General features: G+C 37.9%; 1 protein-coding gene across 3 annotated transcripts in view; it reads right to left on the bottom strand.

The window, feature by feature from the left end:
- SYT1 (synaptotagmin 1) overlaps positions 1-21,950 on the bottom strand; it is a 567,865-nt gene that overhangs the window by 94,106 nt on the left and 451,809 nt on the right. For all 3 annotated transcript variants that reach the window (XM_019797023.2, XM_011221755.3, XM_011221754.3), the window contains one exon: positions 11,587-11,704. In XM_019797023.2, coding sequence (XP_019652582.1) covers positions 11,587-11,704 — 118 coding nt within the window. The remainder of the gene's footprint in view (positions 1-11,586; positions 11,705-21,950) is intronic.

The following is a 21,950-nucleotide window of genomic DNA, read 5'->3' as shown; positions in this document are numbered from 1 at the left end:
CCTCTTAAGCTTCCCTGTAATTTTAAAACTAAAAATCTAAGGAAATATTGTAATGGTACTATCTGTGAAAGCGTTTGTTTCCTTAATTAGGATATGACAGTTATTATGAACAAATGGCAGCTATGATATTGGTAGATAACTACGAAATCTCAGTTCCCTGTGTATATGTATTCTGCAAGTGTATTGTTACTAAATACGCATTCAGATCTTTTTGGTTCATGGGGGACAATTACACTGTCATGTTGTTTGCTGATGTCAGTTTGAAATCTATGCAGTTATGTCAGTCAACTGGGTTGCTTTAGTTTTGGGTAACAGCAGTTACTGAGGATATTCGTATTTTGAGGTAAAAAAACTTAATTTCCTAAATAGTTAAAATCATTCATTTGTAGAAGAAAAAATTATAAGAAGCCCCTTAGTTTTCCAGGGATCACTAAGAATGATGTATAACAAAAGTTAGGTCGTTAGCAATTCAAAAAGGCAACCAGTGGCTATGGTCTCTTGACTCCTTTTGTAAGGAGTTAGTTTATAAGGCAATGAACAAGTAAGGTGATGACTCATTGCCTTATCTGTTCATGCTGGGCAAAAGATAGGACTAGTGGACCATGTTTGTCTTCACTGGAAAATGTCTTTATGACTGTCATTGAGGAATGACTACAGTAATGTGTACATTTCTAGGTCACTCTTCCTTTATCCCCTGAAGATAGTCTGTTTCATTGTTTTTTTTGTTTTGTTTTGTTTTTGTTTTAACTGAAGAGGATGAGGGAATGAAGGAAGAAAAATGTGAAAATGACAGCAGAGATAATTTCAACAATTACATTTTGTTTATTCAGATTTTCTTTCTTATTTCTATTATATGACCACTATGCAATGCCAAGAGAATTTCATTAAGTAAAAACAATTAAGTCAGATCAGTTAGAAGATGAAGACAAAATAACCAGATTGGTAGAATTTGCAAGTTCCTAACTGGTTGCTTAGGCAGAGGACATTGAGGTCTGTTCGCCTAACGTGAGTGCTAGGGCCTCTGAGAAGGCAAACGTTAAATAGAAGCCATGTCTGCTCTCCAAGTAGCTCATGGTACAGCAGGTGGCAAGACTGTGAAGGACAATAGGGTGATCAATTTATAGTGGAGAGCAGGAACATGAGATTAAGGGATTATGTACAAATAGTATATTATAGTCACTTCCACTTCCAAAAGAATCAAGTACAATTTTTTTTAAAGATTGTTTTTGAGGTTTACTTCTTTGAACATTGTTGCCATTGTTTAAGACTTCATAGTATTTTCCATTTTTGTCACCTGTTGTAGGCCTAAATGGAATCTTGTAGCCCCATGTAAGAGAAAAACAGCATAGATATTCGCTATATATTTTTAATAGCCTTATTTGAAAAACTATCAAATCTCTTGAGGCTCACAAAATATAGTTTTAAAAACAGGAATATTTTGGGGCTTTAATCCTGGGAAAACAATTTACCTTTTGAAAATCTAACCTTCTCTATTCCTTTCTTGTATAGTCAATGGAGAGCAGAGGATAAAATGGTCAATTCAAGGATGCAAATACAGTCATTCTGGGTTGGATTACTGAGATAAGCAGCTGTGGGGATTTTTTTCTGATGGTTACCCATGGAAGGGCATGGGAGTCCTATAAGATAACACAAAATAAAGATTTAGAGATATCCCCTTTTAAGCCTATAACTCAAAACAGGTTTATACATATATCTCAACTTATTCCTCTCCTAGAGTAACAAGTTTTTACTACCTAACTGCAAAGAAAATTTGACAAAGAATTTTTGAGTAGAAAGGTGCCTTTGAGGTCATTCTGAATGGCCCTCCTTTTATGTATTTTCTTTCAAACATCAAGGTCACTTGCTAATTCTAGTATTGCGGGATGGGATAACAGGTAGGTATTACCTTAGCTCTACCTGTCATGATTTTCAGACTTTAATCATATGTCTGCTCAGCTTTTCTTTCCCAGACTACAAAGTCCCAATCTTCTAAGCCTGTCCTCACACACAGCCCCTTCATCCCTGTTTTAGCCACTTCCTCTGGCAGTTGGTCACCTAACACCATCCATATTTTTCCTGAGGTAGGCTGCCATAACTACACATATTGCACACATGGTGAACTTTAGTCTGGGACAAAGGGCATTTTTCCCCCTTTTGTATTTATAATAAGTCATAGCAATGTCAAGCCTGTTTGGCTGTAGCCATGTACTTGGTGAATGTCTTCAGTAGATGGTTCTATGTGGCTTTTTTCTTGTTTTATTACTGACCCTATTATCTTCCACTAATACGATTTTTATTTTTTTTTCTTTTACCGTATTATTTCTAAGCTTGCTCATACTGAAGCTCATCTACCATATTTTGGCTTACTCAGTTTAGCAAGATCTTTTTCATTTATCCTCTGAGCTTGGATTTCAATGACCAGAAACATTTCTGTTACCTTGAAAATTGAGAGTTTCTTGTCTTTATTTTTTTCTTTTCTTCTTTCTTTCTTTCTCTTTCTTTCTTNAAACATTTCTGTTACCTTGAAAATTGAGAGTTTCTTGTCTTTATTTTTTTCTTTTCTTCTTTCTTTCTTTCTTTCTTTCTCTTTCTTTCTTTCTTTCTTTCTTTCTCTCTCTCTTTCTTTTTCTTTCTTTTCTTTTCTTTTCTTTTCTTTTCTTTTCTTTTCTTTTCTTTTCTTTTCTAGATTTTATTTATTTGACAGAGAGAGAGAGAGAACACACAAACAGGGAGAAGCAGGTTCCCTGCTGAGCAGGGAGCCCAATGTGGGGCTTGATCCCCGAACCCTGGGATTGTGACCTGAACTGAAGGCAGATGCTTAACTGAATGAGCCACCCAGGCACCTCTAAAATTGAGAGTTTCAAGGTGACTGGTAAAAATGTCTTAGTACAAACCTCTTTGGAACTTACTTTTCCACTTCTTTCTCTGTGGACTTTTCTTGTTAACATTTTTTTCAGCTGAGCTCTATTTTCCTGGTAAGTTGTCAATCACAATTCTAATTTCTTCAGGGTTATTTAAAAGTGATTTTTGACTCACAGAGCTCTATAGCACTTGACAAAGGGTAGTAAGCTTTTATAAAATCATATTGCCCCATTCTCCCAGTAATATTACACACTGTCTTCCAGAATCAAGCCTTGGTAAAATTGAGTAGTAGGCAAATTTTTTTTAGTCTTTCTCTACCACCTAATAGGCACTCAAATCCCTTAGACTTTCTTCCACAATGTCTTAGTAACATCCCTACACCTCTACCAGTGACATAGTTGAAACTACACTGCTTTGTATTTCATCTTCTTTAGTGTGCAAAGACTCAATCACTAAAATAAAATATGAATCTGTACACAAGAAAGAAATGGAGATTGTCCTTTCAGCCCAAAAATCTATTAATTTTGTTGTCTGATCTTAGGGACTCATTGATCCTGTCTTTGCTGTCCAAGTAACCAAAAACTAATTAGTCAACCAACTAATTTATATGAGTGGTTTCCATTATGGAATTTAGTTTGGGTTTCAAGGAATTATTGGAATTGGGTAGAATTTTTGGCCATCCCTCAAAGTGTAGCATGTAGTCAGCCCTATGTTCTCCAAGTTGAACCTGGTGAGAAAGGATAAGAACTTAGAAGTCATGTTTTATTCATGGAGTCTAAAGACTGTTTGGGTTGACATCCTAACTCTGCCAAAAATTCTTTGACCTGGGAAAGTTATTTACCTCTCCAGTTCCATCAATAAAATAACATTAAAAATAGTGTCTACCTCCTAGTGTTGTAATGGAAATTAAATCAGTTAAGGGATACAAAGTGTTTAGAACAGTGTCCAGCTCACATTGTGCTATGTAAGTGTCTTCTGTTACTTCTACTTGTGTTTCCAAGGATGGGCATACTGCCTGGCACAGAGTGGGCACTGAAATGGTATTTGTTGAATGACTGGAGATGTACCTGGGGCTAAAGGACTTATTTAGATGTGTTGTGTTAACTGTTCTGAACAAACACATTTCAGGCTATCACTCATTTCTTGATTTGAAATCTAGCCCACACTCCACATCTGCTCTTCTCATTTAATCAAAACCACTGTTAATCCTTCAGACATAGCATCTCTGTCCATTCTGTGGTAACTATGCTTGGGTCTCAACTTGCATTAAACTTTGATTTAACCCTTTCTAATAACTCAATTTCTAAAATGATCCAGTTTAAAGATATGTTATTCTTTTTTTTCTTTTTAGATCAATTTGTTCACATTTTAGGGATTCAGATTATTTTATCAATATTATAACTAAACATTTTGAAGTGTCATGGAATTTTATAGTGTAACAGCCAAGCCTAAAATTACGATGAAGACTTCTGACATCACAGCCAACTTATTATGCACATTCCTGTCCTGTTAGCTCAAGATGCTAGTTTATTTGCATATTATTGCTTGACCCTGATATCATGGCCAATTAATTTGTATATCCCTATCTAATCAGCTCAAATAAGTTTTTGCCACTTTATTTGTTGGCTCAGCTCCCAGCCTAGTGGCTTTTAGCTCAAATCACTTGAGTTCGGAATGGTTTTCTTTGTCGTGCTTTCGGCACTGATGGAAGGACAGATAAGCGTGGCAGTCATGAGTGTATAAAGGAACAATCTGCTTTTGTCTTTAGGAGAGACTGAAGAAGACAAAATTAAGACATGTGGACAAGGTGTTTCTCAAGAAAGAGGATACTGGGCTGACAAAATACATAGAACTTCTTTTTTAGGGAAATTCCATTATATAAGGCAAAGGATGTATTCTACAGCACTGGCCAGAAAAAAGTTCTCACTTTGGCTGATCTGGACCTCAGTTAAAATTCTGATGTAACATTTAAGCTTCTAAGTAGAGTTCTTTTTAAATTTTTTTTTCTTGTGATACGGGTGACATATAACATCATTTAAGTTTAAGGTATACAACATGTTGATTTGACACATTGATATACTGCAGTATGATTTCCTCCCTGGCTTCAGCTAACACTCTATATACTTTCTATAAAGTATTGTTTTCAAATTTAAGATGCATAAGAATAACATGGGAGACTTTTAAAATACAATTTCCAGGTTCCTACCCCCTTTATATTCAGTTATAGCTTGGTCTGAGGTAGTCCCTGAAATCTTACATTTTAACATGTGCAATGGGGTGATTCCCATGTTGGTAGGATACCCTATCTTTATGTGATGAGATATTCTATCTACCTACTACCTGTGCCTAAAAGAATGATGTGCCTCTTCTCATTCATGGTTTCTATGTGGAGTCCAGTGGTTCCCCGAGGTTGGGTGGCTTTTTCCTAGGTGACTTCAAATGTTTAAATTGGCTCTATTTTCCAAATTTCATTTCTAGAACAGTAGAAATGAGCAGACATACCTATGAACAACTTAAAAATTGTATCTTAACAGTGCATATATATGTATGTATGGAGGGCTGAGTGGGTTAGGCAGGGTAAATCTTACTGGCTTAGGTCTCCGTTGGCTCAACCACATCGTGGCAGTCCACGACCTAGGGACGGTGACTCTCTTTCCACCACGAGTCCCCTCTTCTTCATCTCCCTAAAGTATTGCTTCCCTTTGTGAATTTCATTGCCCTTTCTTTTGGGGGACATCGATTTTTTTGTGGGGGGATCTCTCCTACAGCCCTTTGCTTTGCACGGTGTAAATTCCATAGTGCTAAGACAGGACTGGGGTCACCAGGAAGAAGACTAGGGGTGGGGCCTGGGGTGGAAAGTGAAAAGAAGAGAGATGATGTGGTAGAGGACTTTCAACTACATTTCCTCCAGCCATCCCTCAGGGTGTCTGACCTGATCTCATCTCATGGCCACCTCTCTAGCTCCTTGATTTCAGGAGACTGCTGGACTAGGTGTTTATGATTTCAGTCCTGCATCTGTATTTTCCCAGCACCTTCTTGATGTGCTTTTGTTGTTCTCCACAATTTAGGTGACTACAACACATATGAAAGAGGCAGGATGGACAAATTTCTTACTCTTGTCTACTTGCCATGGTTCCTGGCTGTAAAAATGCTTAGAAAAATTTCTAAAGGACTGTGTTCCAGCTGCAGGGAAAGAGGGGAAATGGAATGGTCTTTGAGGCATTCTGCATTGGGAATCCAAATCTGGGCTTTAGTCCCAGCTAGACCATCTACAAGCTACTGACTTTAAATGTCAGTAACATCAAAAGCAACTGCTGGTATTGAACACCTTCTGTGTGTCAGGTGTGGAGCACGATGATTTATGTACATTATTTAATGCCTCTAAGCTTCAATTTTCTGAGAATATTACGTTCAGAAATTACCTCACAGGTCTATCATGAGAACCACATGAAAAAACCAAGCTAGAAAAGGATTTCTAAACTAGAAAGTGTTCTAGAACTATGTTATAATGACTTAAGAGTTGAAACTTTTCAACCTAAATCTGAAAAGAAAATTTTTAACATAAATGAAATTTAAAAGCTTCTACTCCCTTCCATTTTGCTCATTCAGAAGTCTGGTTGTCTTTTCTTCAAACAGCTCTATCCTTAGGTTAGAAGATCTGAAAAATTTTAATTTGTGATATAAAGCCCAAATGAACTTAGTCTTGAACTTTCTCATTAAAGCTGTACTTAGAAGTCTTAAATTTCTGGTATGACAGCCCCCCTCCAAACACACACACAAACACAGACACACACTCACTCACTGTCAGTCGCTCACTCACTCACATGCATCCACTGAAAATAAACAAAAAACCAAACAGACAAGCAAACAAAAAAGTGAGGAAAGTAGTTGTAACATAAACAGGAACAAAAGATTCAGTTAGGAACAAGATATTTACTCCTTGTGAGTAATTTGAAAGTCTGCACAGGTATAGGTTTGAATGTTAAAAAATAAACATTCAAAAATACAAGACCTACAACCTCACACCTTTGAGAATCTTCAACTATTCTAATTCCTTCAATTACTTAGACTTCTATGCTGCAGACTGAATGTTAGCATTCCCCTAAAATTCCTATGTTGAAACCAAATCCCAATGTGATGGTGTTTGGAAGTGGGAGCCTTGGGAGGTGATTAGGTTGTGAGGGTGGAGCCTGCATGAATGGTATGAGTGTCCTTACAAAAGAGTCTCCAGAAAGCTCCCTTGCTTCCTCTGCCCTGTGAAGACCCAAAAATAAGAGCCACCTATAAAACCAGGAAGCAGTTTCTCACCAGACACTGAACCTGCTGGTGCCTTGATCTTGGACTACGAGAAATAAATTTCCATTGAAGGCATCCAGTTTACGATTGTGTTGTTACAGCAGCTTAACTGGACTAAGACACTGTTCGTATTCTTCCTCAGTTTTCACAAAAAGATAACATTTATTTGAAGAGAAATTTACTCCAAACACACAGATGTATAAAAGTTGTGAGGATACTGAGAAGTGGTTATTAGGCAGAAGGCTTGATTTCCCACCCCCCCCTTTCCAATTACAGGGCAAAAAACCCCGACTCATTTTCTACTTTACCAACTTACTCCTGAAGGACAGTATTGAAGCCTGCAAGATTCAAGATTTACATACAAATAGCTTGATTCAGAAACTCTAGATGTTGCTTACAAATACTTGAGAATGGAATAGTAAGCATGTAAGTGCAAAGGTCTACTGTAGGCCTGTGAATGGTCCAGTCAAGTTTGTCCCTATAAGAAGGGTTGGAATTTGCATGATTTGCTATATGGGTAGATGAGAGAGGCACAGTCTTGATGCAGTGTATTTTGAGTTTACACAGTAGAAAAGAAACCCTTCAAAAGAGCAGTAAGAAAAATTATTTAAAGTTTTTCCATTTTTTTCCCAATATTTCTTGTTTAATTCAATACCTTGTCTTAATTCACTGTTTGGCCTGTGTAAAACATAGGTCTACTGATCTCATTTTTGCCTTAACTGACCAGCCAATCCTATAAAACAAACGTTTCTTTTTTTCCCGTTCAAATAAGACTTGGTTGAACTGTTCATTGGTTGCTTTCACATTTTCCATATTTAGCCCAAGATTTCATAAAGTAACTAACAGAAATAATTACAAGAATATTTAGTGAGCACTTAGTGTGCCAGATCCTGTGCTTTATTTCTCACGGACCTTTGTTAAAAAAAAAATCCTCTTATTACTCCCATTTTATAGATAATGCAACTAAGGCTCAGAAAACGAAATAACTTGTCCAGTGTCAAATGGCCAGTAGTGGTAGAGTGGGATTCAAACCCTAGTAAAACAACCCACTTTGGTTCCGGTTAACCCAATTAACTAGTCATTTCCAGCAAATGTAGTTAAACATTTGAATTACCTGGGATGATCTCATTATATAATTTTGGTCTTCTCAGACATAGGTCAAATTACTTTGAGATAGACCAAGTGCTTAAAGTTATTTTAATGGTAAGTAGGTTAAACAGATTTGAAATGCAAGACTTGTTTTTCCAGGCCATAGCTCCTTTGTAAATAATTCATTATTCATTCAGCAGCTATGTTCAGTGCTACCAGTCAGGGCATTGTGGGAGATAGAAATACAGAGCAGAGTCTAGTGAGAGAGAAGCGTGATGTTTGAAGGGTGTAAACAAACTGCTGTTGGCATTTAAAAAAGGGAAAGTTGTGTCCTATTGTGATGGATCAGAAGAGACTTCATGAATTCCCTCCACCTCAAATTTTCTTTCTCCCAGACATCCCATGGTTCATTTCTCACCTCTTCCAGGTTGTTGCTCAAATGTTACCTACTTCCCAGGCTTTCTCTGACCACCCCACTTAAAACCACTCCCCAGTGTTTCTTATTCTACTTCCCTGCTTTGCTTTTTTCCATAGCGCTTATCACCTGTTGGCATACTACATGCTTATTTATTGGTTCCCTGTCTTCCCAAATTAAAATGTAAGCTGTACAAAGGCAGGGCCTTTTGGCTGTTTTGTCCACTGATATAAATCTAGTCTAAGAACAATGCTTAACACACAGTAGGGAAACACTATATATTTGTTCAACAGATGGAGAAAATAAGACTTAAGCTTGGCCTGAAGAATGGAAAACATTTAGCTGGGGATTGTTGGAAGGAAGAATTCCAAGTGAAGGAAATGATTTAAGCAAAGAATGGAGGCAGCAAATTACACAGTCTGTTTGAAGAACTGTGTGCTGGTCAATTTGGTTAAAATATAGAAATGCAATGGGACGTAGTCTGGAGGAATCTATGTTATGTAGACCTGAGTGATTGACTTAATTTCAGAGGCAGTTGGAGCCCTTGACATTAGGAGTCTTGACCTATCCTTATTTAATATTTAAGAATTAAACAAAATTATTCCAAATAATTCAAATGTAGGGGAGACCCAGGGTGTGTGGATCCTGAAGCTAATAGAATTTTAGACCCTGGTGAAACAACCCACTTTGATTCAATTAACTAGCCATTTTAGCAAATGTAGTTTGACATTTGAAAAAAAGAACATAAAGGAGAAAAAAAATATGTAGAAAATGATGATTACTAAATTAGATATGACCTCTGGCCTTGCCCTTTTTATGTCACAATGCTGAGTTAGCGCAGTGGGTGGTAGGAGTCCTCCCAGCAGCCCTCCCTTCCCTTGGTAGCTACCAATAACCCAATTACACATGGAAGTGATTAAAAGCTACATAAGTATATTCTGTCAGACCCAACTTCCCTTAACTAAATCTCAAAAATGCCGGTAGCCTCTCAGATGCTGCTGAACGAGAAGAGATGGATGACGGCAGTAAAGTCGGAGACTCACTGTGACTGACAAATTGTGCTGAAATATCAGTAATCATGGAAACTCATTTCTAGGACCTTGGAAGAAGACAGAACAAATGAGGGACACTGAAGTTTCATTGGCTTCATGGTTAAGCTGCCTCTGGAACTCTGTTAGAGGGAATACGATGAATTGGAAGGAAGATTAGAGGAGTACTGGATACAGGTGATGAGATGCTGGTTGAAATGGGAGTGTGGAGAGGAGCATGTAAGGCAGGATACGAAGACACCATGACCATTGAACCAAAGGTGTCTGAAGTCTTACCTCAGGATACTAAGTAGTATCTGGGAGTGAACTGTTCTTAAAGCTGAAAACTTCTCTGTACATTAAGTGCTCTTTTGTTTAAGGTTTGAATACCCTACATTTATTAGATTACCAGTGTTCAAATGATCACATCTTTGGCAAGTGAGAGTGTCTTTGGGGTGGCTTCCAAGTCTTTTGACATGACCTTTGTATTCTTTGGTAGCTTCTTTGCTTTCTGGTTAGATGGGATGTTCTAGGCTTGTATACTTTCTGTGCCATACCTGGAACCTGTCCTTTCTCTCATAGGTGCCAGGTTCTTGTAGTGAAAAACTGAGTTTAGCCATATCTGGTGCTAGGGGTGCTCAGTGCCACTGAGTCAGTCTTTGTTTCTAGGTCTTATCAGTGGATAGAATTTTAAAAAAAGTATGTGTTTATATATATGTGTGTGTGTGTGTATATATGTGTGTGTGTGTGTGTATATATATACACATGTATTTTGCATCTTATGCACGTTAGATTTTTTTTTTTTTTTACATTTCTAGAGGAAACTGCTCATTGCTTTAAATTTGTTCTATCATTCTTTAAGCAATGGAAGCAGTAAGCTTTTAAATGGGGTCTTTGTGAGATGAATTAGTGCAGCTTTCCCAGGCAACTTATTTATAAATGAGAAATAAACTTAAATACCAGGAGAATTTAGTTGACAAATTGGTAGTTCAGTAAGTGGAAACTCAGCTTTAGCATTTTTGAGCCGTTATGCTTTAGAATATAAAATGACCTTGCTGCATTAGGGTGACCTTTTTGAAGTTTGCAATATTTTTATTAGAGAAAGCACTAATATGTTGGTTCTAATTCCACAGCCACAAACAATGACACTACAGTCTATTTATGATGACCTTGTGGTATATAAAGAAAACTTCTCAAGCTTTAATAATGTACTATAAAATTGAAAATATAATTACCCAGAAGAGAAAATTTTAAAAAATCCTATTCAATTGTAGAAATCCTTCAGTTGACTTTGGTTTTGAGCAAGAGCATACTTAAAAAAAAGAAGGCAACTAGGTTTGGGTTATATAGAACTTAAAATCTAAAAGTCTCCTCCACTCCCAACATAAACTGTAGACATAAATGCATTACCTTGGGGATTCAGCCCCCAACAGATTTTGTTTACTTACATTTGAAATGCTGCACCTTTTAATAAAACAGTGTTACTAAAAACTGTTAGGCTATGCAAAACCTAATAAAGAACTCTCAGTTAAAACACTGTTTTCATGTCATGGGTAAATTTTGGTTAAAAAAAAACAACACACACAAAATGGTCATAGGTGTTGTCTTTTATGAGAGAAGCAAAAGGAAAAAAATCAGCTTTCAGTGTGTAGAACTAATGATTGCTGCTCTGGCCATGAAACAGGAAAACAGATTTCGTCTTTTATGCCAATTCCAATAAACTGAGAGCGGCTTCTGGAGCACTGTGTTGGGATGGATTTTGAGACTGCTTCCAGTCTCCGTGGAAAGGAAGCTGTGATCAATAAGGAATGGGGAGTCGCAGCATGTGTGCAATGCATTTGGTATCCACGATGAAACTGCATTTAAAAAAAAACCCAGTAAACATCACAGTCTTACCAGATAAGCCGCCCACGTCCATCTTCTTCAGGTTCTTTGCCTCCAGAATGACAACGGTCAGCTTGCCAGCAGTCGGCACATAACGAAGGGAGAAGCAAATATCACCCAATTTCTCTTGCTGTGAAAACCAATAAGAGAGTAGAAGTAACTTTCCTAATAAAGGTGAAGATAGTTTGTACACATACACTGCAAATTCCTCAGGAGAAGGATTAGGACAATTAGAATGTGAAAGCTCTTAGGTTCATTGGCTTTTACCCAGTGGTCTTTCATTCACTGAGGTATGAAGAGTGATTGTAACCCATTTCAGTTTTAAATAGCTCATCTATACTTTATCATTCATCAAAATATATCCATAATTCAACAGTTCAGGAAATGAGACCGGGATGACTTTTTTAGAAACTGTACTCTGAATAGCACTGCAACGCTTTTGGCAAAATTTCATAACTTTATTAGATAGCTTTGAAAAGAGCCTAACACTCCTTTAGTGGAATCAACTTACCTAAATTTTTGTCTTTTTACATTTCAAATAGGATAATGTCTAATACTTTAGATTTTTGGGGAAAGGACTTGTATTTGCATTAGACTGAATTTTTTAAGATTTAGCTCTTTTATTTTATTTATTTTTAAGGAAGCTCTGAACCCAATGTGGGGCTTGAACTCACAGCCCAGAGATCAAGAGTTGCATGCTCTACCAACTGAGCCAGCTGGGTGCCCCTGGACTGAATTGTTAATGAAAAATTCTGAATTCCTCGTAGCCAAAAGGCAACAAGTAGACATTTTTGCCATTTCAATTTTACTCCTTTCAAGTGAGATCCAAGTTTCCCCCCTTATTCCAATATTTGTACAAATCCAAGCAGCAGGTTGGAAAATTTCAGAACTGGGACTTCAGAATTGGGGCCAGTACATGCTGATTTGATTGTTGATTAATTGATTTAGGACATTTCCAAATAGGATTGCAATGTGTTTTTCGTGTGTTGTGGATGAGGCGGGGACCTGAAGTTCACGTGCAGCAAGAAGAGGCAGGATACGCATTTCGGGGAGGCTGCAAAGCCACCCTTAGAGGGACATCCCTGGCAGAACTTTGGGCTTCTGCCGGCCCTTCCTGAAGATGGCTTCTATTTGGCCACAGCTGAAGTAAGGCTTACGTGTGAGGCTTGCTTTGTAAGTGCGTGTGGTTACTTTAGAGTCTTAGAGCGGGGGGCTCATGTCAGTATGAGTTGTGGGAAAGCAAGTAGTTTCTTTCCTCTATGAAGTCTTTCACTGAACTTCTGTGATTAGATGGAGATGCGCTCCTCTTCTTGGGTCTTGTTCTAGCACGTGAAGGTTTTATTCCACTCTTGTCACTTACACAGGAGACTTGCTATGAGAGTTCTATGGACACTTGCACATCTACGTCTCATTTCAGTTTTCACATGTCAATTTGCAAGAAGGATGGTTGGGTAGCAATTTACTCCTTTAATAGTAAGCCTTTTTATGTATCACTTTAAAGTTCGAGAAACTGAGGTTTCCTACATTTAGAAAAACTTTCTTTTAGTGGAACGATGGGAAGCAGAACTGGTTCTTGGGAAGCTTACATAGGAATGGGATCCTGCAATCTACATCTCTGCTCCTTCTCCTTGACAATTCCATCTTGTTTTCTCTACAACAGCCCTGTGAAGTAGGTACTGTTGTGCTCCTTTTACACATAAAGAGTTTGAGACTCCGAGGTTACACACGGTTATATAGGCATTTCAGTGTGGAACTGAAACAAGGTCCTTTGACTCAAAATAATGAGTTTTCTTTACAATCAGGCCGCCATCTGGAATGACAAACGAATACTCCAACTGACCACCCACTTAGATATTCCACTCTCACTTTACATTCATGCTGTCTCACTAAATGGAGTTTATCACCAAATCTTCCCCTTGCTGTTCTCCTTTCTGACATTCCTTTCTGTCAGGGTCACTAAGTAATCGGTTCCCAGTGACCACTGTTTTCTTCTCTTTTCCTTTAGTCCTTCAGCCCACAAATTTTGACATTTCTTTGTCGGTCTCTCAAATTGGATTTTTCAATTTTACATAATTTTTCCTCATCCTCATCAACATGACCTCTACTGTCCTCACCTCGACCTCCAGTACACCCTCCATCTCTACTGTGCTATTTGCCACTGTCACCATCACTATCACCACCTCCATCCCTTCTGCCTCCATTCTGTCTGAGATCAAGCTCTACACACTTCTGTCATCTTTTTCCTGCAACAGTCTGCTGCAAGATCTCATGAGTCATATTCTCTCCGAAGTCCAGTGGAGACTGTATTCTAATGCCAGGCTAATCTTTGAAAGGTCTGAACCCATTTTCCTGACTTTGTCTCCGCCCGAACTATCTAAACCTTCTTCTACTTTACTATCTGTTCCACCTTCAGAATATATTTTGAATCTGACCTCACCTCCCTACTTTAAGGCCTTCACTCTAGTACAGGTAGGGAGACCAACCTCTTGATTTGAAAAAGACTATTGGTTTTAGCCCTAAGTGTCCTGTATACACTGAGAAGCCTCAGTCCCTGGCAAACTGTAATGATTCATAATCTTTTTTTTTTTTTTAAAGATCNAGTGTCCTGTATACACTGAGAAGCCTCAGTCCCTGGCAAACTGTAATGATTCATAATCTTTTTTTTTTTTTTTAAAGATCTTATTTATTTATTCGACAGAGACAGAGACAGCCAGCAAGAGAGGGAACACAAGCAGGGGGAGTGGGAGAGGAAGAAGCAGGCTCATAGCAGAGGAGCCTGATGTGGGGCTCGAACCCATAATGCCGGGATCACGCCCTGAGCCGAAGGCAGACGCTTAACCGCTGTGCCACCCAGGCGCCCCAATGATTCATAATCTTAAGCCCAAGTTCTCCTTGCTGGCCTAGACCTCTACAGTGGCCTCTTAATAGCCTCTCTGCTTCCACTCTTGCTCCTTTTTAGATTCTTTCTCACTTACTAGGCAGAGGAATCCTTTTAAAATGGAAATCTGATCATGAGACAGTTCTACTTAGAGCTCTTCCCTGTCTTCCCATTTGACTTGGAATGATCTGTATTCCTTACACAAAAAAGCCTATGTGGTCCATCCCTACCTCCTACTATACTCTTGATCTTCCTCTTCTCCAGACGTGCCAGGCACACTACTACCTCAGGGCCTTCACCTTGGCCGTTCCTTCTGTCTGCAGTATTCTTCCCCAGATACTATGATGGATTGCCCCATTAGTTTTTTCTTTTTTTTAACTTTTGAAAAAGTTTTATTGAGTTAGAAATAATATACAACAAAATTCACCCTGAGCATACGGTTCAATGAGTTTCAGCAAATGCATGCAGCCTTTACCTACTAACAAAATCAGGGTATAGAACATTTTTAAAATTATATTCGTTTAGCTTTTTGCTCCCATGTCACTTCTTTAAAGTTTTTATGTAGTCATCCTATCTAACGTCCTGTCTGCTCCTAAACATACAAATGACCTGGCCTTTGCCCTGCTTCTTTTTCATTCTAGCACATGTCACTTAAAATTCTATTATGTTTGTTTAGGTTTTCCCCACTGGAATATCAGGTCTATAAGAGAAGAAAAATGTTTTTCTCACTGCTGTGTTCTAAGCTGTAGAATAGTGGCTGGCACAGAGTCAAGGTCGATATATGCCTCTTGAATGAATAAATGCAGATTGCCTTCTATCAAACACAGTCAGACTGGTCCCCATGTTATCCTCTATTGCTACAGGTCAAGCTCTCCAGGGAAGCAGACTCAGAGGTTTGCAAGCAGGAGGTTTATTGTGGTGTGTTCTTTGGATCAGCACCTATGGGAGAGTGCAGGGAGCAGAACTGCAAGGCAGAAAAGTTGGGCTGTGATGTAGTCCTAGCAGAGGCCTCAGCCGATCCTATGGGGAGTTCTGGAACTGGGATAGCTCTTCAGATAGGTTCTGAATTCTTAAAAGGGGTGAAATTTTTACGGTCCTTAATCTACCAGTCATCGGATGTGGGCTGTCCCCACATCTTGGACCAGAGATCTCTTCTGCTGAGGGTGATGCTGAGAAGAAGGATCCCAGTTATGGGCCATCAGCCATCAACACTCCAGGCAGCCAGTAGAATAAATATTTTGTCCATAAAGATGGTGCAAGATTGGTGTGTGTGGGGAGCAGTTCATCAAAGCAATTACTATATTTCTGAGTGTGATTCCTTTTAACCACCAAATTTTTGCATAGTCAGGAAATCCATCTGTAATATCTTTAGTCCTTTCTGCCTAACAAAATTATCCCGACCCGACCTTTAAGTCAGTCCAAGTTTATATCTTTAACAAAGTACCCCCTTACTATTCTAGCCCATGTAGATTTCTGCTAGCTATTGCTTTATAGCCATCAGCATAGTGCCTAGCAATGATTTTCCCCCCTATTTATTTCATATGTGAGTTTCCCTCACCCTAAACTCCAGACAAGCAGGGATTATATTTTATGAGCCTTTATTATGTGCCTTCTTAAGTAGTATAAATAACTGTTGATTGGTTTTAAAATGAGCGCCTCACCAACCATTCACTTTGTAAACAGCATGGACACAAGTGCTTTATGAACAGTATATCCAGTTTAATCAATGAGTCAACTAATGAATATATTTGGAGCTCCTTCTTTGTGCCTAGTGCCATAGACATGGCTATGTTAGGCCTTTCATAAAAGTAGAAATGAAAACATTTCTGGAAATGTAGTTTTTATAAGATAATTTCAAAACCCTGTAGAGTTGCAGCCGACAGATGAGTGCTTTAGCTGGTGTGATTATCTCATGAAGGGGCCTTATTACTATTAGGAATTTCAGCTTTATGTATAATTTATTTTAGTCAATTGCCTTGATCACTAGGTGGAAACTGCCAGTTAGTGTAAGAAAGTTCCAACTGTGAGATTCAGAGAAATTAACCTGCTCTTTTAGAATATGGAGCTGACAATCAGAAAGAACCTTTGTTCTGAGCAGCTTGATAATTCTGTTATTTTTTTTTAAAGCAGCCTCTGAATAGAGTGGACACAAATTAATGATTTAATAGACAACTACAGAAATGCCTTTCCATTTTGAAAAGCATTACGTATAGATATTAGAACAGAGGTCATTTCCAATGGATAAATAAAAAGCTTGATTTAAAATGAATGTTTATTTGATGGCTTCTTTAGTACCATCCATCATTTTATGTGTGAAAAGGGGGATTCATTTTTGTGACCTTCACAAATGGAGCTAAGTTCACAAGCTTGTTGGAAATGCTGTACTCTTGAATGAGTTTTAAGAAGGTATCTGAATTGATTTAATGCTGTGACATTTTACAAGGGCATATTCTATTTATGTTAATCCTAAGATTTCTTTCCGTGTGTCAAATTGGTGATAGTTTCTCTGAGTAGAGGGTTTTTCTCTGAGGTTGGGAGTCTATTTAAAGGTTGACAAATAAAAAATGGCAGTCCAAAAATCTCAAAATGAAAATTCAGCTGATTTGCATATTCTTCATTTATAAAAATACTAGGACATCTTCCAGTTATAAAAGGGATAATGTCAAGTTTCTCATCTTAATAAGAGTAGCTTTAAATATACCCTTTGGGTGGTAGTAGCTTTCAAATTCATTTTATTCCCACAACTGTACTCATACCACTGAACTATTTGCCAAATCAGTATTTACATCTAATGGTCCAGATGGTCACAGTATGAAATGATGCCGTGGATGTATTGAGGCTAAAAAGACTGAATCTGGCCTAGTGCACAAATACACGGTAATTGCTCAGGTGAATGAGACAGTTGTCATGTCTTTGAATACTTACTTTATGAGGATACAATATAACCTATTAACTCTGGATTCATTTAATTATTCATTTCTTATTTAAAAAAACAGGTTCTACCATAAGACTCTTCTAGTCCAGTCTCCACGGACACTTAGATGAATAAGAGGGCTTTACAAAGTTCTGAAAGTAGTGGAGTGACAGACTTAGATGGAGAATGATAACATAGTGCAACTGTACCATAGAGATGGCGCCAATGCTATGGGAGCAAAGAGGAGAAGGCTGGAACTTTCTAGGGTCTAGTGACAGAATTAAGGAGGCGAAGAGTGTAATTGGAGATTTTTACCCCTGATAATCCTCATCAATTTCTCTGCCCCCCCCCCCAAATGCACATTCTTTGTAAAACTACTGTGCTTGCCATTCAAATCTACCTTTAAAACAAGTTGTCTAGCTCTCCCCTTTCAATCAGAGCTAGTATGTATGGGGGGGATGATAAGTAAATGTCCTGGGGTAGGCAGTGCCTGAGCTGAGATACAGAGGTCAACAGGAAGAGTCAGTGTGAACCATGTAAAGAAGAGAGTAAAAATGTTCTAGACACAAAGAAGCACTTGCAAGGTCCTGTAATGGCTCAAACCAAGTTACTCTTCTACAAATGTAAAATTCATACAATTAAAGACGGATGTCTGCTTTATGATTTAAATCTTCAAAACTTCCTCTTAATACAGGTATTGTCAATAGGAGACACACTTTACACTTGTAGTCCTATTAGATATAACAGAAGCATAGGTATTCTGACATGATCAAAATAAGAATGATGAAAGTAGAAAATAGAAATGCTTATTAAAAATAAGCAACAGCCAAGTACACTACAGAAGAGTGAAAAGAGCAGATGTGGGCATTACCATTTGTTCATTCAACAGATATTTATTAGACATCTCCTACACAGACACTGGGACACAATAAAGCACACAAAAATCAACGTGCAAAATAAAGATAGTAAAGCTATGAGTGCCTGGCACATATAATAGCAAACACTACTATATTTTAACAAATATCCTATTTCAACCGCTGTCTTCTCTAGATAATGCCACATCCCTCCAGTCCTTTTCTGAGCCAAACTTCTTGAGTGAATCGGTGAAAATCACTGTCCCTATTTATTCATGTTCCACTGGTTTTGCTCTTCATTTTATTGAAATGGCCTCTGCTAAGGTTTCAGATGACATTCATCTTAGTAAACCATAAATATTTTTTAAACCTGAAGTCTCAGCAGAATTTGACATCCCTTTCTTCCTTGAATTCTGTGATACAATGCTTTCTTGATTTGTTTATCTGCCTCTCTGGCCACTCAATCTTGGTCTTGGTCTTTCTCAAGCTTTAATCCTAACCCATTTCTTTTCTTCATAAACTAATAGAGGCATACCTGGAGATCTTGCGAGTTTGGTTGCAGACTGCCACAATAAAGCAAATATCACAATCAAGTGAGTCAAATGAATTTTTTGGTTTCTAGTGCATATAGAAGTTTATACTATACTGCAGTCTATTAAGTGTACAATAGAATTATGTCTAAAAAATGTACATATCTTAATTCTTCCTAAAAAAAAATGCTATCACCTGAGTGTTCGTAGATCACCATCACAAATACAATGAAAAAGTTTGAAATAGTGCAAGAATTACCAAAATGTGACAGAGACATGAAGTGAGCAAATGCTGTTGGAAAAATGGCCGTGATAGACTTGTTTCACATACCTTCAATTTGTAAAAAACTCAGTAAAGTGAGGTATGATAAAAGGAATTATGCATATACTATCCCTGTCTATAGCTTTAATAACAACGCGGAAGTGATTGCCACGTGCCAACTTTGTATCTTCACTTTAGATACTTTGTCTGAACTCCAGACTCCTATATCCAACTGCCTACTTGTCATTTCCACATTAGAATATTTCACACCCATCTCTGACTCAAATTCCAAAAACTGAACTCACGATCTTGTTTCTCAAAACCAGTTCACTCTATTTCAGTGATTGCTATCAGCCTCCAACTAGTTGCTCAAGCCAGAAAACTGGGCATTACCATTGACCACTAACTACTTCAGAGTTCAGATTTTATCTGTTAGAAATTTCTTAAGTGGGTTCACTTGTTTTCATCCTTACCCAATAAATCTCATATTCTGATATTAGAATATTCATCATTCTAATCCAATAATTGGTCATCTAGATTATTCTAGAAGTCTTAGTTGATCTCTCTAAATTTACTCCTGAAATACAGTGGGGGAGAATCACCTTTTATGTAACAAATCTCAAAATCCTCAGGTAGGTATCCTGTCTCTCTAGGGATAAAGACCCACATCTTTACCGTCATTTATAATATGGGGTCTGGCTCCTCCTTACTCCTCAGCCTCCTCTCCTGGCCCTTGGCCCCTCTGTGCTCCAGCCACATCAGTCGTCTCCATAGGATCAAATACGTCATGTTAACTGTATACTCAGAACCATCACATACCCTGTTACTTTTGCTTGACACGTTCTGTCCTCTTGTTCTCCCTTTTGTTTAACTTCTACTCATCTGTCAGACCTCACTTCAATGTTTACTTAGAGAAGCCTTCCCTGACTTGCCAGACTAAATAAGGCTTTTCTCATACATTCCTTAACAGCCCTCCAATACTCTTCTTTGAAATATTGATTATAATAGTCATGTATTATAATCATGCACAGTAACTGTAATCATGGACAGCAATCATGTATTTGTGTGATGATTCCTTTTATCTACATGCATAGCGCTTGGCCCATAAAAGATGGTTAGTACATATTTATTGAGCCAAAGAATGAATATCTGTTTACCGAATGCTTCACTTTGTCAGAGACTACTAGCTGTTTGTCAGAATCCACTTAGAAGTAGGATTAGTAATCCATTCCGCTTTCTGTGGTTTGCAGAAAATGAGCAACACTTAATTTTGTACTTAATTCAGTTTACTGAACACTTACATATATGTCAGTCATGGTGCAAGGCACTGGAAAAAAAAAAAGGCTGACTAAAACTTGCTCTTTATAGACTTCTTTTTGGCCAGGGACAATAGGCATAAAACAGAAGTTCAACATAAAATGGTAACTGCCATTATAGAAACATGTTTTAGGAAGAACCATTCTAGAGAAGGTAGAGGAATTTGTTGTGGTTAATTTTATATGTGAATTTTGAGTGGAGGGTAGGGGAATGTGAACAGAATATAGAATGGAAAGTGAGTCCCAGAAATGTTCTTGTCAAGAGTCTTCATGCTGTAGTGTGCTGTGATGCCTGAAGTACCACCATTCATACCCTTTTGCTAAAGCTTTAGATCTCTAGGAGTCCTTTAAAATAAGATGTACCATTTTGCCCCCTAGTGGATGATAGGACAATCCATCATGGTATTAAATTATAGTGGATAGTTTCTTGGGGTATGGAAGATTTATCTGAGTGGAAATGGGCAAAAATGGGGATGATCCTGATTATGTCCATAATTTGGGATGCTGTTTCTCTTAGAAGAGGGCATAAGTGGGAATCCAGGTAAATGACCAGTTGTATGAGGACATGTGAAGAAAGGAGATAATGGGAAACAGTTTGGAAGGTATCCAAAGACAAACCTTTACCAAATTGCCTTGTCCCATTAATGTTCTCTCTATGTTAATGGCATGTTCTTGATTTTTCCGGGTCAGGCCTGATTTTTAATATTCTATTTTCTTATCCAAATGTGACTTTGAGGCTCTGGGGTAAAGTGGATTCTTAGCACTGGTTTCCATAACTCAAATAAATATTTTAATCTTCTATAGTGAAATGTAGATAGCAAGTAATTTTGAAACATGGGCAACATATTTCTAAACAAAGATGCAAAATGACCTCTGCACTTAAAAAAAGGAAGCATTGTAAGGAAAAATTATGTGGAAGGTGGGCCATTGATCCTGAAACATTCACTAAAACAAAACAAACAAAACAAAACAAAACAAAACAAAAAACAGAAAACAATGCCAGGTAATCATTGGAAGGCATTGTTGAGCACTTTTCACCTTGAGAAGAGTATTATCTCTTGTGGCAGAGATAGGCATTTGGATGATTTCTACGTAGGCTTATACTGATAAAGCAGCATTAAAGTTTTACTAATCATACTCAACAACTGCAAAGACTTTGTATCCTGACCTTTTGTCACTTGTAGTTATGTTTACTTGTGTATCCTAACTAACTTGAAAGGATACTATGGGATAATAGTTTTGACAGAGAAAGCTCAGTAGCCAGGGAGCTGTTTTTATCCAAAAAATACTTTTCCCTTTTTAGTTCCAGGATGATGGTGACCAAAAGGAAGTCTGGAGAGAATGGTAGTGGCCCACAATTAGGAAACATCATTGGCCCAGGAAGGTTTTCCTTTTCCTCCTCATAGGGGGCTGGGTAAAAGACTAGATGGTGAATGCTGAGCAGACCCAGGTTGTGCCACTAGACAGGTCTAGGGGGCGCTCTAAGCAAATTCTTCCCTTGCTGTTGAACTAGGTAAGTAGCACTTGCTCTATCTTTGAGGATTACAGAAGATCTACATGTGAGTGGGGAACACAAAATCAAAAGAAAGAACCAAAAGGAAGGTGATAAAAAGAGCGTGGTA

The sequence above is a fragment of the Ailuropoda melanoleuca genome, chromosome 15 (genome assembly GCF_002007445.2).
Source record: "Ailuropoda melanoleuca isolate Jingjing chromosome 15, ASM200744v2, whole genome shotgun sequence".
Taxonomy (NCBI): Eukaryota; Metazoa; Chordata; class Mammalia; order Carnivora; family Ursidae; genus Ailuropoda; species Ailuropoda melanoleuca.
This window is presented reverse-complemented; position numbering and strand designations above follow the sequence as displayed.